The following is a 23,789-nucleotide window of genomic DNA, read 5'->3' on the forward strand; positions in this document are numbered from 1 at the left end:
TTATTTTAATGGGAATATCTTTCCTTTCATAACCCATAATCTCTAATCTGAATATTCTTATTTTTGATGGTTTAAGAAGTGATGGTGTCATAGTTACTTGTTGCAGTTTTGATATGGATGCCATATTTCTGGGGAAACACATTCAGTCTTACCTTAGTGGTAATAGGATTTATATTTACCAGCATACTGCCATCTAGCGGTGAGAGTGTGTGCGTGATTTTTCAGCCCTGCAGATCTATTTTGCACTCCAAATACCTGATCTCACCCAAACAAATTGGATTCATAATGTATGGCTTACATTACACGCCATTTATATCACATCTGAGGCTGTAGGCAAGCCCTCGCAGTAAATCTATTCTGTAATATCTCCCGGCCCCTCCGGGTGACATTGCCAATAAGATGGAGAATTGGTGATATGATGTATGAGTGGCCAAGGTGAAGGTATTGTTTTAACCAAAAGGGCACCAGCTGCAGTCACAGCGTCGTGGCGTGGAAAGTGGAAATCCTGACCTATTGGTTTAGTGCAGATAAAAACACATTCCCCTGACCTTTCCGCTTCATTACCTGACACGATACCTCACAAATTGAGGAGAATACAGTGCTGTTGTCACGTCAGGAGAAACGATAGTCCTGTTTTTTTTTTTTTTTTTTTTTTTCTTCTCTCCTTTTTCTTTGTTGTGAAAGTCCGACAGAAAGGCTGACTTTATTTGAATGTGTTTATTAACTTACTGTATATAATTACCATGTTGTCTAAAAACACATGGGCAGTAATCATCCACTTATAAATACAAATAAAGACTTTAATTATGTGTACTCTACACCTGTAAATCCTGTAGTTGATACAAAATCTTTGAAGATTATTTTATTGTAGAAGATTAGAAATCGGCATTAAATTTAAACGAATCAATATTGATTGAGATAATTCACATACTTGTGAATAAATGAGTGTTATTTTTCATAAGTGTTGCAAAAATGCAGTTCACTGTACTGGCTATTGAAATTATGAACAAAATGGCATTTCAAAAATCAACCAAATCTAAATTATATTCATTAAAAGAAATACTATTAAGAAGAATAATTGCTGTCGTGATAGATTGAATTATCTTCGGCGACCTCTGCTGGTTTATGGTGTAAACTACAAGAATAAAAAAACAGACCTTGTTGGTGGAGCATGTACAAAAATAAAACATACAGCCTTGGAAAATCACAAGTTCAAACTTTATTAAAAATATTTTGAAGTCTTGTCACTATGTTCTGGAAAAACAGCTACATAAATAACCCATTTTTAATTGTATAATATTCTGAATGAAACAAAATACCCCCGTAAAATCTTAATCCAGAACCCTTCAGATAAATCTGACATGGATAACAGAACAGGAGGGCAACAACAACACGTTTCTACACTTGCCAATGTTTACAGTCTTCGACATCCTTTTGATTTTAATCTTTTCCCATGAAAAACTTGTAAATTTTGCCTTGACAGGCCCCAAAGCAATATTAAAGCAAAAAAAAAAAAAAAAAATGAATAAGGAAGATTCACTCGTTAGTTTAACTACTCACAACCTGTGAGCATTTATAGTCTCACACTTAGTCTTAACCTTAGCTTTGTTTTAGGGAGTCACCAGCCACCGAGTTCGGCTTCAAAAGTCCCTCCTAAAAAAAAAAAAAAGAAGAAAAAAAAGCAACCCCAGAGGATTTTTTTTTTTTTAAAGAAGCAATATTTTCGGAGATGCTGAGCAGATCACAGCATTACGCGGAAACAAAGCTCACAGCAGTATCACGCGTTGCACGTCACGCAGTATATATGACATCAACAACAACAAATGGGAACAGCCGCATGCCTATAATTTACTACACAGGATAAATCTAAGCCAGCATAACATCTCCTGCGGAGATATATAAACCTTTAGCTATAGTCTACAGTGTGCTGCTGCTGCAACCATTCATTTCTCAGCTATAGTCATGGCCCTAGAAGTGCACACGGTTGCGTGTGTGCGTGTGCGTGTGCGTGTGTGTGTGTGTGGCTGGCTTCCGTTTCAGTAATGACAGTATGGTGACGCCTTCCAGCAGGGATTACCACACCGTGTGCTCTAGCTCACCCACCGTGCGCGGTAATGAAGGAGAGCTGTGGAGACTGGAGGCGCAGGCGGCAGGTCGCTTTCCACCATGAGTTTACACGGCAGACGACAATTCTGAACGTGACTGTATTACCAGAGATTAAAACTGTCTGAGAGAGAAGGAGGGGAGGGGAGGGAGGGGGTCTGGACTGCTTGGCTTTTTATGCACTTGTTTCTTCAACCTGCTGGCTAACAGTCCAGAAAAATCAAAGGAAAGCGAAGACAAAAAAAAAAAACAGGGTTGTTTTCAAGTGTCACTTCTTCTGTGTGGTGCGTTGGAGGGCACCCAAAGGTGAAGTCAAGGAAATTGTTTTACCTGCAAATATAGACCCTCAAAACTCATCTTTGTCATATAGGATGGGGAATGTAAGAGTTGGATGGAGGCAGCAGGTTTGTCTGTCAACCACCCCCACCCCCCTCCACCATCACACACACACACACACACACACACACTCCACCATTTAGGATTTAACACTTTGTAACAAGGCCATGTTTTGGGTTCAGTCATCATGGGATCTGATCAAAACTTAAATTCCAATTATCATTAAGACCCCTGTCTCGTCTGAGTCTTGTCCCTTTAGCAGCTACTTGGCAAACACTTATGATAGGTGTTGACTCTCATAGCAAGTCAAGAAGACCGTGTGGGGTGTCGCTTTTCACTGCAAATGCTCCAAATTTGCACGTCGGCATTTTGTTCTTTGAGGTGATTGTTTTTTTTGTCCGGTTGCCAAAAAGAAAATCCCAGTTTGGTCATTACCTTCGAGGGGTAATCTGCAAGGTCATTGTTTTTCATAGTCGGAGAGAAGATCTTTGACGCAAACCGATTATTACTGCATGTGGTTTTGGACTTAATCTACCTGGAGATCAGTTGTCAAGCAAACAGTGAGTCAACAGTGAGTTTCCTTGGTATTTCTGTGGCAGCAGTTTGAGCTGCTTGTAGGTGTCATTCTTTACTTTAGTCTGTTCAGACAATGCTGCCAGTCCCACAAACCGCCTGGTTCTACTTCAGATTATTCAGAACCAAACACACCATGAATCATTTCCTGCTTTTTCAGGATGACTTAACAGACACTGACTTGTTTCAAATCGTTTAATAGATGGCTCTCGGTCGAGTCATGGCTATGCGACGACACAGCGATTCTGGTGACTTTTGTGTCTGTAACATTTTTTTTCTTCTTCTGTGAAACAGTTGCACAGCATTATCTCAGCTTTAGCTGTTGAAAAGGGGAGGTGAGATTCCTGCAGGTCGGCTCCCCTTCTCGGTCTCCGCGGATGTTCAGATCCTGTGGAGATCAGGCAGAGGGAGAGCAGATCTTATAGAAAGATCAATACTCCTTAGTGGATTTCCTATATCAACCACACCGAAATCCTACCATCTGTGACATATAGGTTGAGCGTATAAGTCACTGCTGGGTGGGATCCAATCCAATAAATCGCTCTCCACGCCGTCTGTTCTCGGTGGGCTTGAAACGCTGTAGGCTGGTGGAGGTAGATGAGATGACACCAGGTACACCTGGTGGAGCGTTCACTTTCTTTCTCTTATTCACCGTTTATGTTGCCTCTCAGTTTGTATAGATTGATCTTTTTTTTTTATTTTATTTGTTATCTTATTTGACAAATGCCCACAAGAGGAAGGAAAAAAAAAAAATCATGAACGTGCTTTAACATCAGAGGTTAGTCTTGCTGTCTGTATATATGCATGCGTGTGGTTATGTGAAAGTTATAGGAAATGTATTCTATAGATATACTGTCAGTGTTCGGGCGATACACGCCATCGGCTAGAAATCAAATGAAGGCAAGTTGTTCTGTAGATTGTGCAGTGGACATTATTCAGAGTTGTCACCATATTTTAAATAGCTGATGATGTCACTGTCAAACCTCACAATAGCATGAAGCTAAACCCAGCAGCTGTTAGCTTAGCATAAAGACTGGAAACAGGAGTAACGCCAGAACCTCCGAAGCTCACTAATTTCCTGTTTATATCTTGTTTGATATCAAGTCTTGTCATTCCCATGAGGTTTTCGGGCCTCAGGAAGTTACTTCATCTGAGGAAAATGTGTATTTGTTTAACTCTATCACTTGCTGGCACTTAAAGTGTGTCCTGCTAAAGATTAAAGGTCTATTTTTTCCAATTTTTTTTTTTTTTAAAGCGCAGTCATCTATAGTAATGTGTATATATATTTTTTTTGTAATGGGTTTTGGATTACACAATGCGTGAATATATTAAAGGTTGAGTCTGTAGGAATGAATACGATATACATAAATACGTTTTCATTAGTGTATAATCACCTGACGCTAAGAATTCTTGTGTTTACATTACCTTACAATGAGGCTTTCATATTTACATAAGGAGAGGGTCCTGTTCCTCGGACCCTGCCATGTTTCTACGGTAGCTCAGAAGGGACAAACCAAACACTGGTTCTAGAGAGGGACCTTTTGAGAGCTTTACAGCCACTGTACATTTTCCTACAAACTGAGAAACCAACAGAACAAAGAGTGTTCTGTTGGTTGCAATCTGCAATCTCGGCGCTAGATGTTACTAAATCCAACACACTGCTTAAAAAAAAAAAAGTCAAAAAATAAAATGTTTATCTTTGCAAATGAGTTCACGCACAACAATTCCAATAAAAACAATAATTCCAGTCATTTACGATATCAGACACAAAACTGAAACTCAAAAATGGGTGCCAAAGAGAATAAATCAGCTCTAACAGTGGTAATAATGAAGAAAACAGGCGATGTTTATAGCAAATACTTCAAACAGTGGTTGTGGAGACATTTCATATTTGTGTGGTTTACATTGGTCTTTATAGTGTTGTTGCTTGTTTCAATCAGGCTGCTCATCAATGGGAGAATAAACTTATGCTGGACTGTTAACCTTTGTTTTGTGTAAAGAGAGGAAAGTTAGTGCCAGAAAGAGGAAAAAAAAAAAAAATTACATAATCACACCAGAGAAAACTGGAACTTGCAACATCTGGCTTTAATAAAAGAGTAAATAAGCCAACAGCCACAGTGTCTCACAGTAACTTCTTTGTGAGAGCTTCTATGTTTTGCTGTCGGTTGATGTACTAGTTGTTGTGAGTTATAGGCTGGTCTCTGTGACCACAAGCTGCTGCTGGCAGGATGGTCACAAACGGCAACAGGACCTGAAAACAGAAGACAAAAAAAAAGACACGTTTATAGGACATAAGTACTAAAACAAAAACGGTGAATTACGTCATTTATAAAAGTGAGAAATTTACTGTCTCGTGGAGATGAAAACAAAGACAGGTGTTTGTTTATTTGAAGTATGGTTACATTTTCCCCTCTTAATGCAGCTGTGAAGGCTGCTTACACGGGTAGATCGAGACTGTTCACTAAAAAAAAACCAACAAAAAAAAAACATTAGGTCTCTTGTGCAGCAACTTTTTACAACCCACACATTGTACAGTTAAGCGACCCCTAGCGGTCGTATAAATAATGACAATCTGGTGTCTTGGGTGTTCAATTCAGTTTTATTAATAGAGGGCCAAATCACAACACAAGTTATTTCAGGGCACTTTACATGGTAAAGACCTTACAACAGAACTTCACAACATTGTACAAAGGAACCCAACACTTCAACAATTCCCAATGAGCAACAGCTGGGAGGAAAAAAAAACTCCCCTTTAACAGGAAGACGGTCGTCAAATGACATTTGACCTTCCATGAAATGACACGACGTCTTAACACCCCATTAATTGGTGGCCCGTTATGTCCGAATCCTGTGCTGTTACCATGGAAACAATGCCAATGGAAAGACGGTTTATAATTCAGCAAAAATGCCTTTTTGCGAGACACAAGCCTCATCCTCATCCCAGGCTGTTGCGATACGTGCGCTGCTGTCGTGTCGCATCGTATTATTAGATATTAAAAATTAAATCAGAATTTGAATTCTTTTGTCAAGCTTGTAACTCAAAACCTCAAACAAACAAAAGTTACAATTAGACAGAGCCCTATAGGTTAAGATTTATCGTGAGATAAGTGCAGATAAAGCTGCGGCGGTCAGGTGCGGGGACATCCCCAAGTCTGGAAACACACAAGTTCTTTTGTGATCATCATAGAGAACAGCAACGTACATCTAAACAGGCTGTGTGTACCGTAGACAGACATTTATACACACATTGACTTTACATAAACTACCTGTATTCACACAAGTAACTTATTAAGCCATTACAAAATTCAACCTGAACGTATTGAAACCCTGTTCAGTTTACACAAACAATTTAACCTGCATTTTTAATGTTGGTCCATGGATTTTAGTTTGTAATTGTACTTTGGATCTGCCGTTTTTGTTTGTGAAGCACTTTGTGAACTTATTTTATAAATATTATCATTATTATTATTATTATTACGTCTACGTGTTTCCTGCTGATGCCTGAGGTCCATGAGGAAAATACAAGCAAAGACTATGGAGTGATGGTGGGGATCCACCTGGGCAAGCTACTGCCACCCAACAACCAGATGAAAGCTGGTGTCTGAAGAATGAGGGGGGCTAACGAAGTGTTGTTTGTCTGGTCCTGTGGTGAATAAAAGCCGATGTAAGATGTGTTTTAGTATGGTTAGTGAAATGGTTAGTGAAATGATAATACCACCTGGCAGATTTGGTTACCACTTTATTGATATTTTTGTACAACTCAACACTTAAAATGTAATTTAGCTAACCAAAAAAAAAGTAAGTTACATGCAGAATGTAAACTGATGAGTTAATTTTTTTTTTTTTGATTTGGATAAAATAAAATAAAATAAAAAAAAAACAAGGTGAATGACTAACACATCTTATTAATTTAGAGAAGAAAATTGGATGTGAATCCTTCTGCCCTTTGTCCTCACATCATAACTCACATTAGCAGAAGCTGCATTGTTTCAGACTTTTATTCACTATAATATAGGTCAATAGGAAATATAAGAAACTGCTATTAATGATGACAACTTGAGTGGTCTTGGCTAGCCATTACAAACAGCACATATGTGTTGAGATGTGAGGAACAGATTTTTTTTTTTATGACTTTTTCAGAGTGGCAGAGAGTCACAGACTTTAAATTCCTTTACCGAAAACAAGATACAGCCGCATTATCATCAGAGTGTAGAAGCTGAACCTTTAATATTTTTCAAATAAATACATTTTAGTTCAATAGTTGACCTTCCACAAGAAAAACCTGTGTGGTAAGCACTTAAAACATAAAAGGCAAGTTAGCAAAGAGTAAAGTTAATCACCAAATGTTTATGAAGTCACGTTGAAGCGTAATATAAGAGACACAGTTCTTCTTTGTATAATTTAAATCATGTGGGTGTCCATATTTCTCCCCATATTGCCCTCATAACTGTAGCACATGAAAGCCCAGAGGTTTTTATTCAGGAAACGCTCGCGTCTGACCTCCGGCTTTGATCTGAACGTGGCATTAGATGAATAAATGATGATGTAAAGCTTCTCCCTAAGTAAGCCTCTCAATAATATTGTCCGTTTTATGCCCAAAGATGCCATGTTTATACAGCTGGAAAGTCGACTCGGCCCGTAGAGTGTGACATTAACTCTGCAGGCATTCTGGCTTTTGTTTCCACTCCAATGTGTTGCATGTACAATAGTTTTCCACAGTTTTTGTGTGATTTTTAACTGTTTGGAAACAGACTGAATACATTTCTCAACTAACAGAGGCAGTTTAGCTGTTAAAAAAAAAAGAAGCCTGTAGTCGAGATTTTAGTGAAAAACTTTTCCATAGTTTGCTTCTGTAAAGTTAAAATATTTTGTGATACCAATTCTTCTTTTTTTTTTTTTATGTGTACATATACAATAAATCGAAGCACTAAAACTCACATTTACCGATGAGCGAATGAGGCTAGACGTTACACACTTTTCCACAACTTCCACAGCATTTTTTTTTTTTTTTTTTTTTTTTTGCATGTGAAGATTGTATGACACAAAGTGGAAAAAACCCAAAACACTAAAACAAACAAAAGTGCTCAGGTGTAATTTTCTATCTGAAGTTGGAGCCTGGGAAAGGACTCCAGCGGGCCTGCTCCTCAGACACAGACTCCCGGTGGCTGACAGGGGCGAACAGAGGTAAACGTCAATTAAGACGTTACAGTAGATGACAGGCCCAAAGAAAACAGTGCTGAGACATGCCATCTGGGCCAGACTGTGTAAACTGAAGGTGTCTGAACATGATGCTTCAGATAAGGCTAAAATGTTAGCAGCTTTAGACTTGTCAGGTTAACATGAAGAGGCATGAGGAAGACTTTAGGTATAGTTGTTGTGCCTGCGGGCTCTCTCCTGTTTATGAATTTCCGTGCTTTTATTATTTTTATTCGACACATCCAAATGGTCTTTTAGTTTTAAAGTGCTGACTTTATTCCTGATGTGTTTTTCATGTGGCCAACATATCGCATAATACAGGCTTTAGTGGTGTTTCGTGCAGCTTGTTAGGTCGACTACACTAGCTTTGATGCTCATGCGCTTTGTGTGCAGAGGAGTTCGAGCTGGCGTGCTTTAATTCTGCAGTAGACTCGCACAAACACATCAGAGAGCACCAGCTTTACTGAAGCGATACGCAGTGAAATGTTAGTTATTTATTTTGTCCGGTGAAAGCAAAATGCCTTACAGATACCTAAATGGCCGAAGTTAGAGTTCAGTCTGTCGCTCCTGTGGTGCCAATCGAGCTTCTGACTTTTACATTATTCATGTAACACAGCTGCTTATACTGTACGTGGCAGAATATACAGAAATACTGCAGGTAAACCACCTTCTTAAAGATTTTGGTTTTTTTTTTAACCAATATGGGCTCATCTACTCTGTCGGATAAATTCACGAGTGTCTCTCCTGATGGATCATTTTCTCCTCCGCCATTTCAAGGTCCATGAGAGCGGCGCTACTGATCTTTCCAGCATGCTTAATGTGTAGAAATTGATTTGGAGAGAAAACATCTCGGATGTGTGTTTTTGTTTTCATCCTTCTTTAATAGAACTTCAGAGAGCAGGAAGTGTGTGCGTCATGAAATTCGCCCTGGTTATCTGCTTTCACACGCTCTGGCCAGCCGCCTGCCCTCAAACTGCACCAAGCCCCCACTGTGAGGGGGAGGTGGGGTGCTGATACACAACTCGTGTAGGTCCACACACAAGATGCACATATATATACACCTAACAAACATGCTGCACACACCAAGCACTGAGCTACGTATGAGCGCCACTACTCTCGAGCACGCAAACATAAATATAATGTTTTCACACACTTTTAAATCAAAGCCCCGGGGGGGGGGAGGGAGAATGTGTTGCGGTGTGTAAACAAACGCGAGTGTGGCAGTGAATCGAAATCAAATGCGACGATACCATTTTGCGTGAGTTTGCTCAAAAAAAGTCCACTCGGGTGGATTTGTTGATACTTTTCAAGAGTTCCAGAGATGGACTGCAATGCATCTTGTTACGGAGAACTTCTCCTCGGGCCTTAGGTGAGGGTGAGAATGTGTGAGGTCACACCATGTGACCTTTAGCTGAGGCCGCTGGCCAGCCATTGGTTCAGAGCCAGAAGCTCAACCACTCACCTCCCCCAGACACACAGCAGCCCTCTCTGCTGCCACGACGGCTGGACTTCTGGGGAAAAGTGCAGAAACTCATTGTGTGTTGGTACTCTGTATCTCCTGTGCAGCCATTATCCTACAAGTCCTCATATGAGTGTCGTCTCGCTGAAAACTACACGTGAGAACACACATCGGCAAGTACATGTTTGGATACATGAAAGGTGTATTGTCTCTTTCTTTTTTTTTTTAAATTTATTTAACGTGCAGTTTCTACAATTATGACTATCTTCCCTAACCTGTGGACAAATTTGGCTTTAACAACCTGAGTATTGCTCTCCATTTAGAGGCCTGCTGTGATTTAATTTGGCTCTGTTGCCTCATTGCCCACTTCAAAAAAATAAACTATTGATCATAACCAGCCTGCATGCACTGATACATCCGGAATCTGTATTACTTATTTTAACACACACCCCACTGCTCCAATGTAATGCAGTAAATGCTTGATTAGCCTCATTAAATGCATTATAAAACATCACTGCATTGCTTAAAACAGAAAATGATATCACCTCTAAAATATATAGGCTATTCAGATATAATAATATAATAATATAGCTATTAAAAAATTTCCCCTCGGGGATTAATAAAGTAAATACCTACCTACCTACCTATTCATTTGAGGCATATATTTTATGCTAAAATTGAGTGTGTCCCTCTTAAATATTGTTGTAATTTTCTCTGAATTAGTCTGTTAAAATTGGAAATAGCTCTGAAATCCTCTCGGTTTAAAAAGCATATTATATCAGGCAACTTCCAGGAAAAAAAAAAAATTAATTAAAAACTGTTTCATAGCTGTGCACTAAACTGAAGAACCTGCCTCGTTACTGCGTAATTAGGAAACATGCTTCCCTGGTATACAGCATTATTAACCATGTCATGTCTCTTCCAAACCCGCCGCCGCATGAATATTGAGAACTTGTTAATTATTTAGATTGGAGGTGTAACGATACATGTTTGGTTATTTGCACTTCTTCGCTTTTTATTTGAATTCCCAGTGGATTTGGAGGTGAAAGCTGTCGAGTCGTTGAGTCTCATCACGTTGAATCTTTTTTTTTTTTTTTAATCAGCTGGCGGAACAAATCTCACATCAACATGTACTCGTGTGTTTTAGCCGTCCCTAAAAAAAAAAATAAAAAAAAAAAAAACCGAGGCAGGAGACGTTTGAATTTGTTTTAAACCGAGATTTAGAATTACAACTTTGTCGGAACATGAACTACATGCTAATAAATATTATCACGTATATTTCTCGGGTAATGTTGCGCCTGGAAAGCATGTCTTTTTTTTTTTTTTTTTTTTTTTTTTTTCCACTTTAAAATGACGCATGTTTGACGCATAAATGACTCCGCAGTGTGTGAATTTAGAATATTAATTCTAGAGATGAAACGTGAGCAGAATATAAGCAACCATGGTGCACACAAAAGCCGTGTTTTGTGAAATTTCTCAGCACGAACTAGTGAATAAAACCTGTGTGTGTGTGCGGATGCAGCCACAGCAGCTTAACGTTGTTGTTATCCATTACATTTTTTAATAAGGTCTTACCTTGAAGAAGTGGAGAGGCACCAAAAAAAAAAAAAGAAAAGAAATAGAAGAGCGCAGACCTGACCGCCGTGTCAGCCCAGAGAACACTTCCCCACTGAAGTCTCCTCTCTTCAGGTCACCCACTGTTCCCATGTTGATTGTGTGGATGTGTATTGAAGCTGCAGACTTGCTTATTCGCTCGGGTTTGCCCCCCCCCCCCCGCCAGTCATCTGATTATCGCTCCGCTTTACCAAACTCCATCTAAAAGGTGACACTTGTGCTCCAAACCAAAAAAAAATAAAAAGAGAAAGATCTAATTGGAGGAGTTCAGGCCGCTTGGATGCGCACTGCAGCTCACAGGGAGGGACATAGAAGAATTCTTCTCTTGTGTTTGTTTTGAAAAAACAACATTTGGACTAACTGTGATTTATTTCTCCTCATAATAATCCCCCCCTTGAGAGTTGACCTAAGGCCTCATCTAGCGTGACATCAGATCCTAAATCAGCTCAATCGCCAAGCAGCCCACTTTATTCTTTTAACATAATATTCTGGTTAAGTTTGATGGTCGGTAGATGTTTTAAAACAGAACATAAACACACACACACAATTTTCATGAGGGAACCTGCATACTGCACCCAGGTCAGCCTCCGAAGACAGATTATTTATGTCTCTTTCTGCGGGGAAGTTTTCCGGTGTTTTCCTCCCCCCCCCCCCTCCCCCCGGTGTCTCCGATCTGCCTGCGGCCGATGAAGCTGCACTCATCCCCCCCCCCTCTAGCTTCCTCCAGCCGTGCAGCACCGGGCCCACATACCTCTGTATCTCCCGTGTGCGCTTGTTTGCTTAAGCTTACGAATCATAGTTTGTTTTGCTTCGTCGCGTTTGCGGACCGTGAAGCATGACTTGAAAAGTGCAACGTTACGAAAGAAAACAATGGAAAGGCAAACAGATGCTCCTATATGAATCGGGATTGGCTGCATAATTAGACGAGATCATTTAGATTTAAAGGAGCAAGGATAGCTTTTTAAATGTGCACATTAAGAGCTCCCAGTTGCAGTTTATAAATCATGCTGATATATTCAAACACGTCTTTATAATAGAGCAAATTTGCAGTTGTGGATTCTTTTTCTACTAATCCACTTCGGAAAAATACTTTCTCTTCTGAGATCAAACACAGGCAGGAAAAAAAAAACAAAAAAACAAAAAAACACCTAATGGACTGCTGTCATTGTTGTGTGGTCCAACTCCTTCTTTTCTTTTCTTTTTTTGTTGATTCCTGTGTTATTTCAAGCACCAGTGACCAAGCCGAGGGTCTTGGCTGGGCAGGCAGACATGTATTCAGCAGTTAATCTGACGGAGCATCTCGGTGCTATGTGTATTGGAGCGGCCCATTGTTTTCCTCTATAGATTAGCCGCACAAGTACCTCACATAATCGAAAGGCTATAGACAGACTGTCATTGCTTTCCACTCCACTAACAGACTACAAGCACAAAGATTCAATAAAAGTCCCCCAGTAGAATGTTTTTGAACAATATATTTACTTCCATTAAATAAAACACAATAGTTTTTTTGGATGTTGGAAAAAAAAACCAAAAACATAATTCCGTACCAAATAGTATACACAGAGCAAAAACCAAATAATTTGTCGCAGGAACATTTTTGATGCGTCTTTTTTTTTTTTTTTTTTTTTTTTTTTTAATCCAGAATTGCTATTCTAAATCGATATTCACACAGACATTAATAATAAATTTATAATATGTTAGAAACACACAACTGGTGCGTTTGAGTATGTACATTCCCTTTTGTTTGCAAGCAAAACATGATTCCTTTTTAGGTTTTTTTTTTTTTTTTTTTGTTTTTTTTTCTTCCACATGCGTTGATAAATTGAACCTGGAGAGGACTGGAGGGGTTATAGCGCGCATTCGCCTCGACAAACAGGAGATGATGATTCAAATATATATACAACCTTTTCAGTCAACAATTAACGTCCAAAATCCACCATGAAAACCCTTCACGACGAGCTATGAAAAAAAAAAAAAAAAAATGAAAACAGGCCTTTTTATTTTAAACTGAGGCGCAGTGTGAAGCAGGCCTGGATTCATCAAAAGGGGAATAAACCTAAAAACTCCCGTTTCAGTTTGACTCCGAGCTGAAGCTCAGCTTGTTTCAGTGGTTCAGTCTTCTAGTGCCCTTTTTTGAAAAATGAAAAGAAAAAAAAAAAAAAAGTAGTTGTAGTAGTCTCTTGTTCCTGTGGCCGGCTGTTTGTGATTACCCACCCACACACACACACACTGCAAAAAATGACCACCATAACAAGCCATTTGGTGTTGTAATCACCCTCAAAATCACACTTTCCCCTCTAAAAAGAACTGAAAATGAATGCACCAACAAAATGTGGAGGGACAATCTCACGTGTTTCTTAATATATTTTGGATTTTTTTTTATGGAACAAGTGCCATTGTTATGAGGGGGAAAAAAAAGTCTGAATAAAGGAAATTAAATCCCTACTCGTATAAAGAATTTGCCAGATGACCAAGAAATTTCCTGAAAAAAGGTTAAAATGGTCTCACCGCCGGGTTTCCTCACTTCGCTTGAGAGAAAAAAAATATCACTTTAAGCGTCACTACAAGCCTCTAATATCTTGCTAAAATGGTTATTTTTTGCAGTGCAGGTAGGTATTAGACTGGTCTGTCCACGGCGTATTGGCAGGCGCTCAGATTAGCGGCCGGATTCTGCACAGTGGCGTATCCAAAACTCGAGTGCTGCTTGGCTTTCAGTCTCAGGCTGGCCAGGCTGGAGTTACAAGTGTCCCTGTACACATAAGGAGGGGTCGGAGGCGCGTAGGGACACGTCGGCGTGGGCACCCCCGAGTTAAGAGACGGGTTACTGAGGTTGTTCAAGTTATTGAGGCTGTTGAGGCTGGATCCCGGCACACCGGTGACCGCCGATGGCACCATGCTGGAAGTCATGGAGGATATGGAGTTGGGCGGTGAGAACATGGTCTGCGAGGACAAGGGGTTGACATTCATGGAGTTGAAGAAGGGGAAGCTTTTGGTGGATAAAGAGGCGGATGTGAGGCCCTTGGCGGCCCAGTTGTTGTACGTGTAGCTGGGGTACATGTCTTCGTAGGGCTGCATGAGTCCATTGAACTGTGGGCCGAAGCCGTTTTTGCAAAGCTCGGCTTGCTGGTTTCTTTCCCGTTTCCTCCACTTGGCTCGCCGGTTCTTGAACCAGACCTGAAGAGACAAAGGAAATATAAAAGTTTAGAAATTTCATATTTTATTATCATCCTTATTTTTTTTTTTTTTTTGCAATTGCTTCTAAATTTAATGCTAAAAGAACTCTTATTTCCTAACAAATTCCACCTTTTAACCGTTTCTGTGCTGACATCTCCTCCTTGATTGCGTCTTTATCGGAGCAGAATACACGCTGTGGTCTCACTGGACCTTCTTAATGCGGGAGAGGATGTGTATTCCTCTGCGAGCTCCCACAAACACGCTGACCTTAATCACACAACGCCAGGGCGACAATCGCAAAATACAAGCTTTGCACCTCTTTCACACGAACAGGAGAACACGACTGGTATCTGTCACCGACTAATGTCAATCTACTCAACTGTTAACAACTTTATTAGTGTTTAATTGCATTTAATTGGTAAGCATGACTCCTACTCATTTTGTCCCTTTTTTTTTTTATTAGAAAAATACAATTGCAGAAAAGATTAAAAAAAAATTCCCAGAACTACAACTTGAGCTAAAGTTAATTATTTTGCACTGCGTGCAAGAGATTCTATATTTAGCCTAATTGATAAACATAAAGGCCAACAGAATTAAATAGAATTTACACCAGCAGTTTATTTTAACAATACTTTCCTTATTTATTTTTCATTTAAAAATTGTGTCTTACATTTTTTCTTTTTTTTAAAGACATTTCAGCCGTGCGTAAAGTTGTCCGTTCGTGCGTAAATTATGGTGAAATATAATATATAAATAGGATAACTGGACAATTGGCACAAATTACTCGGAATTGTACACGCCAATTGTTTTTGTTTACACCCAAGAGAATACTCACCCTGACTCTGGCCTCTGTGAGGTTGGTCCACACGGCTATCTCCTCCCTCGTGCTCATGTCCGGGTAGCGATTCCGCTGGAAAGTGGCTTCCAGTTCCTGCAACTGCTGGCTGGTGAAGTGAGTCCTCTGCCGCCGCTGCCGCTTCTTTTTGGAAGGGTCATCTGAGGAGTCGTCGTTTTTATTTTGGCTCTTTTCTTTTTCTGTTCGGAAGGAAAGGAGGGTACTTAAATCAGGGTTTGGCGGATTAAGGCCCGCACAGCGTGAGCAGAATCAAATCCGGATCCATGACTCTCGTGGGAAATTAAACTAAATTGCTGTTTTATAGAATAAATCCAGTTACTTATTTCTTGTTGTGGGTTTTGTATTTTCCTCGGTTTTATGAGATTTTACTGAACCTCTTCATCTACTCTCCATACTGGGAATATAAGTGAAGGTTTGACTAATTTTAGTTGACACAAGACGAGGTCTGTCATTTACAAAACACAGAAACTTTCCCCGACAACAACCACACACAGGCCAAACAAATTGTCTGCTGCTAAAGTGACAGCTGTAATCGCTTATTTGCATGCATGTAAAACTCCCTCTACGGTGATTGATGGGAGCCGTCTAATTGTTTGATATCAGGATGACATCTGCGGTGCCTCGCAGAGCACATCTGTACCCCAGGCGGTTCTTACCGACAGACTCCGGACTGGATGTGTCCGACACAGTGTGCACCTCAAGCCGGTGTTTAGAGTCCACAGACCGCTGCAGCGGCTGTAAACTAGAGGCCATAGCCAGAGCCGTGTGGTGTGTGGAGGCGAGTTTATTCCCTGTTTGGTGGTGATGGTCTATGTTTAATGGATCCCTCATAGAGTTCATCGGTAAAAAAAAAAAAAAAAAAAAAAAAAAAAAAAAAAATCGCACAACCTTTAGAGCAGGAAGGATACGCGGAAAGTCCGACTGCGGAATGTGTTCAGCTCTCCAAAAAACGCACAGCAGCGCGGTTCCTCTGGCGCTCGAGAGAAAGCCCTCTTTCTGTTAAAGCTGGAAAAGGCTTTAAAATAGGCCATTGAGTTTTGCCATGGCATCGGTGGAAAACAGCGGCTACCTCGGCTGACTATCAGAGTGACAAGGACAGGTAGGTGATATTAGATCCAGAGGCACACACACTCTACACCGCTCACTGTTCATTTCAGCTGTTGCCTGCGCACTGCCTATCCAACTGCGCCTCTATCCAGACCTCCACGTCACCATGTTGCGCCCGCCCATATTCTCACTGACAGGCACATCCATGTGGATGTGACGGTGTGCCCAACCAACCGGAGCTTGCAGAAACGAGATATGTCTACCAGTGTGTTTATGCGGGCTGGCGCTTATTTTTCTCTTCCAAATAAAAGCATGTAAAGAGAGATGGGACGCACGGTGTACCCGCGGTGCTCAGAGGTGCCGTTGCGCAGCAGCCCAAGACCAAATAAAAATGAAAATAACACAGTTTGGCCTCATTTTATGAGATGGGTCCAGTGGCCCAGTAAAACGATGTAGTTCTATTGATACCCACACTGAGCTTGCATGCACACAGGCTCTGTCACTGCAGTTTACTCTGGGACTCGGTGTGGATAAAGCCAGCCACCGAGCGGATTGTATTGAAAGCACAAAGAAAATAAATGCACACCGAATATCAAACACAACCACTGACTGCACCACAAAGACCCCGTGAAAAGGACAAACAAATGTAAGTTCAAAAGGAAAAGGCTGCGCCAAGCCTGCTCCGAGCTGTCTGTGCGCACTTGACGAGTGACGCTAACTGCCAGACACGCACACTATGTTAAAAAAAGAGCACATGTGCGGCTCGTGCAGTTCGTACAGGCGTGGCGGTGCTGAATTGTCATGCGAATAATTCATTCAGAGGGAATGATGATACTACAAGTAACAAGGGTGGCGAAATGACTTAAACTACCTCCAACAAACCGGATTTAATTAAAGTTTCGATAATTAAGAATATGTCCAGTGTGCGTTTTGTCTCGGTTTACTGGTGGTTTACTATCCGCTACATCCCCGTATTCACGCCACGTGCAGGAAAAAGCATTATCAGTCATAGTTGTCAAATGAGACGGTCCTCTTGACCTGAAGGTTCATATATCCGTTAAATCAGCCTCAGCGGAGCCCCGCAGTTACCCACGCAGACTCGGTATGTTGACGACGGATTCCGTTATCCGGGTGCTTAACTGGATCTCGTCTCACTTTGGACCACAGAGTCCTTTCCAGCGAACACTCCTGTGCTTTTTTTTTTTTTTTTTTTTTTTTTAATGTGATAATAATCTCATTTGCGGAATAATTTTTGAAGGAGAATTTTTTTTTTTTTTAATAAATTTGAGCTGATATCTGAGCCATTAAAAAAAACAAAACTAAATTCGAATTGCCAAAAGATTGTGACGCATTAAGGCAAAGTAAACAGTTCCAATCAAACAAACGCCTCTTCAGTTTTCGAGGTGAGAGGGTGGAGGAGTGTCAACGGGCTAACAGGTGATTGAAGTGGCGGACAGATCGTAAAGAAACGAGCAACAACTACGCCGATTACCAAAGCAAGTGAAAACTTTCAAATATAGAGATCATCATCATTATCATCATCATAATCACCTACATCATCATCATCATCATCATCATCAAAAAGCACACTTCCAACCTCCACGTGGCCAGGCGGACGCCCATTCAACCAGCGCATTTGGATTTGGCGCTGTTTAGAAGTTACTGGGCTAATCCCGTGAAAGCCCCAGATATATAAATACCAGCAGACCATAGACTGTAAGCAACACACACACACACACACACACACACACACACACACACACACACACACACACACACGCACGCACGCGCACGCACACACAGCAATGGCCTCTCGTGCAGAGCAATAAAACCACCTTTCGATCATAATTTAATCCAACATCAGTAGATTTATTAGCACGCTTTTGTTATTACAGGTGTAAATAATGCAATAATAAATAAACACACTTCCGATTTAAAAACGTTCAATGTAAAGAATGTGGAAACAAAATTATTATTACTAGGCCTTACTTGAATGTGTTATAATAAAATAATATGCACTATAAACCAGACTCAGGCTTTTATTTTGTTATAATAAAATAATATTTTAAAATAGCGAACCGTTACTCCTTTTTTTTTTTTTTTTTTTTTTTTTCAGGCGTTTTCTAATACTGAATTTGAAGTGGATTATCGGTTTCCTCTTCATTTCTACCTTCTGAATGCTTCATCTCTCTTCAGCGGATTACTGCGTGCAATAGGCCTCCGCCATAGAGGGCCATTAATTAGCAATTCAGTCAATATAGAGGGGGGGAGGGGGGACGACGACGACGACAAGGCTTTTTACATAGGATTAAGGAGACATCAGATTCCTCCATTAGTATATTCCTCCTCACGAATGGGCTTTCATTATACATTTAGTTTTCCCCGGAGTCAATCCCACGAGCGCTGCATATATTAGAGCAGCACAACAGTTGACGCTGGCGTGTCTATATTTGCAGCCATCGCTTTTGCTCACCGGTTGTTGTTGTTGTTGTTTTTTTTTTTTTTTTCATATTTTTTGTATTTAAATGATCTTATTATTGTTAATCAACGGTCGTTCACAGCTATGAAGCTATTGCACGCGGCACTCTGTCACGCGCACCCATCAATGTCGACTGTAATGAAACGGAATGAGTGTTATTGGTTATTCATTTACGACCCTAAACAAGACCTGATGTAATTCCCCCCCCCCCCCCCCCCCACCCCACCCCCAGCACATCAGAGAATAATTAACGAGTCCCGGGCCGTGTCGCGCGGGATTGCAGCTTTGCTATAGTCTGATATCGGTTTTCAGGGACGCTATTCCTACATTTTGGTGAAAAGCTATACATATACATATTTTTTTTAAGGAGTATTGGCGTGAAAATATGTTTGTTTTCTGACAGTTTTCTCGCTCTGCCAAATACCCGTAAATGTAAAATTTCAAGAACAAGTTGTCATACGTGGCCATCTTTTAATTGGACCCATTAACTTTGGCTGTGCGGAGCGGTCATCCTTATAAGTCAAATTATTGGACGATGCTCAGTGCGGTCTGCCTGCTCCTTCTTGCCGCACTTTGGAGCTGTTGCTGATCCACACGTGACCACCAGGTGTCGCTCTAAGACAGCGAACAAATCGGCTCCACCGACACACTTCAAGCGCACTGACCAACGAACAGGCCAAAAATATCTCCACCGTTTAAGGCAAACCAGTGAAATTCACTGTAAAGTATAAACACACAGCATCTTTTTTTAGACTGTACAACTTATAAAGTCAATTCTAGTGGAGTTTAATTGTGAAGAAAAGGCAGATTATTTATATCATCATCATAAAAACAACTGATTTATATTTTTTTGTAGAACGCTTCTTCTTTTTTTTTTATTTTTTTTTTTATTACTGTAATTAAAGATGTTGGGCTTCTCTTATGAAGTTGGCCACACTGCTAGAATCGCTTAATTAATTATAATAAAGTGACATTTTAATATTAAGATATTAGTGTCCCTATAATCTGTGCCACTGGCAAAGGTGCAATAATAGCTATATTATTAATCATTTTAATTGCCGGAGGATGCCAAAGAGCCTCATTTTCTTAAATTGTAGTGTTTCAACTTTGGATTAATGTTTTCAAAATGATAACAATCGTTTCAATTCATCTTCAAATACACTAATAATAAAATAATAAAATAATAATAATAAAAATAATTTTAAAAAGCTAAAATCTCTCTATTTTAATAGATTCAGCTAATTAATGGTACATCTTACGTTTGGAAAGTAACACACTTGGAAATCTTTATTTGTAAACTGTTTTACTAATAGTTTCTGTTAAGAATTGACGTGATAAAACACGTGATATCAAGCTGTGTTTCTAAAACTTCAGTTTTGATCGTTTCTGCTCCATCATAGCGATGCGTGTTGCTGTTGATACTCACCTATTTGCGCGCAGGTGGTGGCCAGTTTGCGACAGTGGGAGTCCATTATGACAATTTGAGAAAAACCGCTTCTGTAAAAACAGACAAAAGGAGTCATAATTAGTCTTTCAGACGGGTAAATAACCTCCTGCGTGCTTCACTGTCACACACTTCTACCTGTGCAGCCAGTCATTACGGACTCAACATCAGAATACGAGGGACTTGTGTGCACAAAGCAGAGTATTAGATTGCAAATAAAGATGCCGGTAAAGAAAATATCTGAAATCAAAAATCGATTAAAAGTCAGATATTCCACGTTGTAAAGAGCAGGAAGAATTGACAATGTCAGGGTCAAAATAAAAGTATAAAAACTCAAGAGGAGAAAGTTGGGATGTCAGCGGTGCGCACTGATGGCAACCGGTTGCAAAACGTGCGTCCTAACGAGTCTCTTTCTGGTTTGAAAGTGTCATTTTTTTGGGGGGGGAGGGGGGGAGAAATTCGTGTCACGGTCTCGGCGATCGATTTAACTCCAGTTTAACTTCACATGTGTCAGGAAACAGTTGTTCACAAACACTGAGCTCAAGAAAGAAGAAGAAAGAAAAAAAAACAACAACACGTTTTTAAGAAAACCTCACTTGATTTATAAGAAATAATCTCCTCATTTTTACGCTGTTTTTCCATTTGATTTTTAGACAAATTAGACTTCCTACCACACTCTGTATTGTTCTGTATTTCGGTGATTTATTTTTTTGTCCAGTCTGTAAAATCCGTGGTGTTTCGCATGAGCCGGATTCTGTGTTTTTTGGTGCAGCCTGCAGCAGTTGGAAGTGGAATGATTCCGTAGTAAAATCACGGGATTAGAGTCTGATTGAGATGTCTGTCGGTGGGATATTACAAAATTCATTATCGCAGCCCTCATACTACCTCGATATGAAGTTACACAGATGGGGTTTTATTAGTCCAGGCTCACACTGTTTGCTTATGATAATTCAAGTCGGGGGGAATTTGCATGCAGTCATGCTGTTAACCATTTTCCTCAGTTCTTCTCTTCACCTGCTCTACATCATCTGCGAGGCTTCTTTTTTTTTCTTCTTTCATTCAAAAGATGCAGATATTGGAGGTTAAGTTTTACACGGTGTGTACCTGCACAACCTTTTTTTTTTTTCCCTCATCCCTCCTCTATATCCCCGCTGCAAAATGAAATAGTGGGGGTCAGGCTGTAAGGTGGAAGGTTATTGCAGGATGCTGTGTTATCTAATCAGTCAGATTTAATGAGAGGAACCCCTCCAATGTTTCAGCCTGCCAGGCTGCTTCGCGGCCTCCGCGATTTATTCATTTTTCATTTTACTGGAAAAAATGTGAGCACAATTTCTGCATTGAAAAAAATTATTACTTTTTTTTCTATTATTATTATGCTCTCTTTTTTTTTTTTTTTTTTTTTTTTTTTACTGGAGACTTCAAATTAAAGGCATGTATTTGTCCTTAAAGGTTCAGGTTAAAAAGCATTTATTTTTTAAAAATCTGAAATGAACCATTTAACATGAGCAAATAGGTTAAGGTGTGTAAATTAGGCCTATACGTGATCCATTACGTTAAAGAAAATGTATCCTACTGTGGTTGTTTTAAAATACACATGTCAGAACAAATGTCACATGTTTACGTAATCATTTTCTTCAAACGCAGTAATGATAATCATAACAATTCTTATTTTATAATAAGAATATAGGCATACGTTTCTCACGTTAAATGGTGGTTCAGCGGGAAATTAAGCTTGACGACGCACATTCATTTCTATTTTAACTCCACAGGAGCGGTTTAAAAATAGCTCTATTGGTATTTTGATTACTTATATTAATCTCGTTCATCCATTCATTCTCACTTCATGGACTCGCCGTGCTCTCACAACCGACAGTCGATATGAGTCAGTGACTCACATGGCACCGGGCCCAGTGCAGACAGAAAGCTGGCATTGCCTCACACTGGCTTTACTTCTGAAATTAACACAGTAGAGCATGAGACTGCAGCCTTTACCGGGAGATGAATCGACTAACCTCCACCATATGGTGCCGTATTAATTAAAGGCGTGAGACCGTGAACGTCGCCTCTTTTTCTATCCCATTTCTTTTTTGTTTTGTTTTGTTCTTTCAATGTTGAAAAAGGACGCAGAGGAGGGTAAAACTCACTTTACTCTCTCTAAGACTTATTTGCAAGGTGATTAATTAAAATAAAATCCCCCTCTCCCACCCCCATATTATCTTTGGGTTAGTTTTTGAGACTTTAAATGCGATTTTACGCCAATTCGTTCCAAACTAACAGGACAAAACGATGTCAAAATGCGCAAACATCCATGTTTTCCTACATATTAGTCGATATTTTACAATCACCACCTACTTCAGGACAATACTGTCTCTTTTACCGCCCACGTATTTATTTGTATTTCCCCACACTCCATCACTGCTAACGATACATCATTATCATCCGCCGACCTGTAAAACGAACCGTACCCTGACATCACTCCACGCTCCTTTACGTTACAGCCACGGCTTTGAAATTCACATCAGAGACCCAAAGAGCAGACACCCCCCCCCCCCCCCCCCCAAAAAAAAAAAAAAAAAAAACACGAGGTGGAACAAATTCCTTCACTTGCATAAACTCACATCTCACGTTTTTTTCTTTCCTCTTTTAAAGTGTCCGTAACTGCACTTACCAAGTTGTCGACACCGGTGGTGGTGGTGGCGGGGGCGGCGGGAGAGGGGGGGGGGACGACGACGACGGGACTGACTTTTCCCAGCCGCAGGCGCTTTTTATTCTGAAGTGAACAGATAAATTCCACCGTCCAAACTCACTCGGACACCAGTAGTTGCGTTTACAGCGACGACAACAAAAAAAAAAAAAAAAAAAAAAAAAAAAAAAATCGGGCAAACTCGAGGTCCAGTGTACGCCGAAGTCTTTTAAGTTTTCTGAGCGTTGCGTGGATCTTGCTCCCCCCGCTACGGATCCAAGAAAAGCGAGACGCAGCGCTACCTTTTAGGATTGTTTCATTTATGCGCATAAATAACCATCTATTTACAGTGCGAGGAGAGGCAGCGAAGGAGGCGCTTTCATCCGAGTCTCCCCTTGGTTCGTCCTCTTCTGTCTTCCTCAACTTTTTTTTTTTTTTTTTTTCTTCTCCCCCCCCCCCTTGAAAGACGCTCCAAGAGTGGCGCAATTTTCCCTGCTTTTGAGCTCAGAGAGGGACCCGAGCGTGTGTGTGTGTGTGTGTGTGTGTGTCTGCGGATGTGTGTGTGTGTGTGTGCGCGCGCGCCTTTAAAAGGGGTGTGTTTGTGTCTGCGCCTCTGCAGACGAGCAGAGGGCAACATCGGAGCCTCTCAACTTTCAACAATCAAACCAAAAGATTTTTTTTTTTTTTTTTCGGGGGCATCTTTTAAAAAGCACGTTTAAAAAAAAAAAAAAAAAAAAAATAAAACTGATAGTTAACCCGCCCTCCTCCCCCACTTGTATACTCTTAAGACTGCAGGCATGCAAAAAAACGTATAATTGTTCAATT

At 40.3% G+C, this 23,789-nt stretch overlaps 1 protein-coding gene across 3 annotated transcripts; it reads right to left on the minus strand.

Annotated features, from left to right (window-relative positions):
- Positions 1 to 12,738: 12,738 nt before the first annotated feature.
- Positions 12,739 to 23,115, minus strand: pitx2 (paired-like homeodomain 2). 3 transcript variants are annotated; one of them, XM_069171538.1, is made up of 4 exons: positions 22,950 to 23,115; positions 20,264 to 20,334; positions 15,291 to 15,490; positions 12,739 to 14,455 (listed from the first exon to the last, which is right to left on the minus strand). In XM_069171538.1, the coding sequence occupies exons 2-4, from the start codon at positions 20,307 to 20,309 to the stop codon at positions 13,898 to 13,900; spliced, it is 804 nt and encodes a 267-aa protein (XP_069027639.1). In that variant the 5' UTR covers positions 20,310 to 20,334; positions 22,950 to 23,115; the 3' UTR covers positions 12,739 to 13,897. The 3 variants fall into 3 exon arrangements, with proteins under 3 accessions (XP_069027639.1, XP_069027640.1, XP_069027638.1); XM_069171539.1 differs by lacking the exon at positions 22,950 to 23,115 and adding an exon at positions 20,420 to 20,645; XM_069171537.1 differs by lacking the exons at positions 20,264 to 20,334; positions 22,950 to 23,115 and adding an exon at positions 15,968 to 16,166.
- Between the last annotated feature and the right edge of the window lie 674 nt (positions 23,116 to 23,789).

Source organism: Embiotoca jacksoni, unplaced genomic scaffold (assembly GCF_022577435.1).
Source record: "Embiotoca jacksoni isolate LCO1_2020_lvr unplaced genomic scaffold, fEmbJac1.0.p SCAF_5, whole genome shotgun sequence".
NCBI lineage: Eukaryota > Metazoa > Chordata > Actinopteri > Embiotocidae > Embiotoca > Embiotoca jacksoni.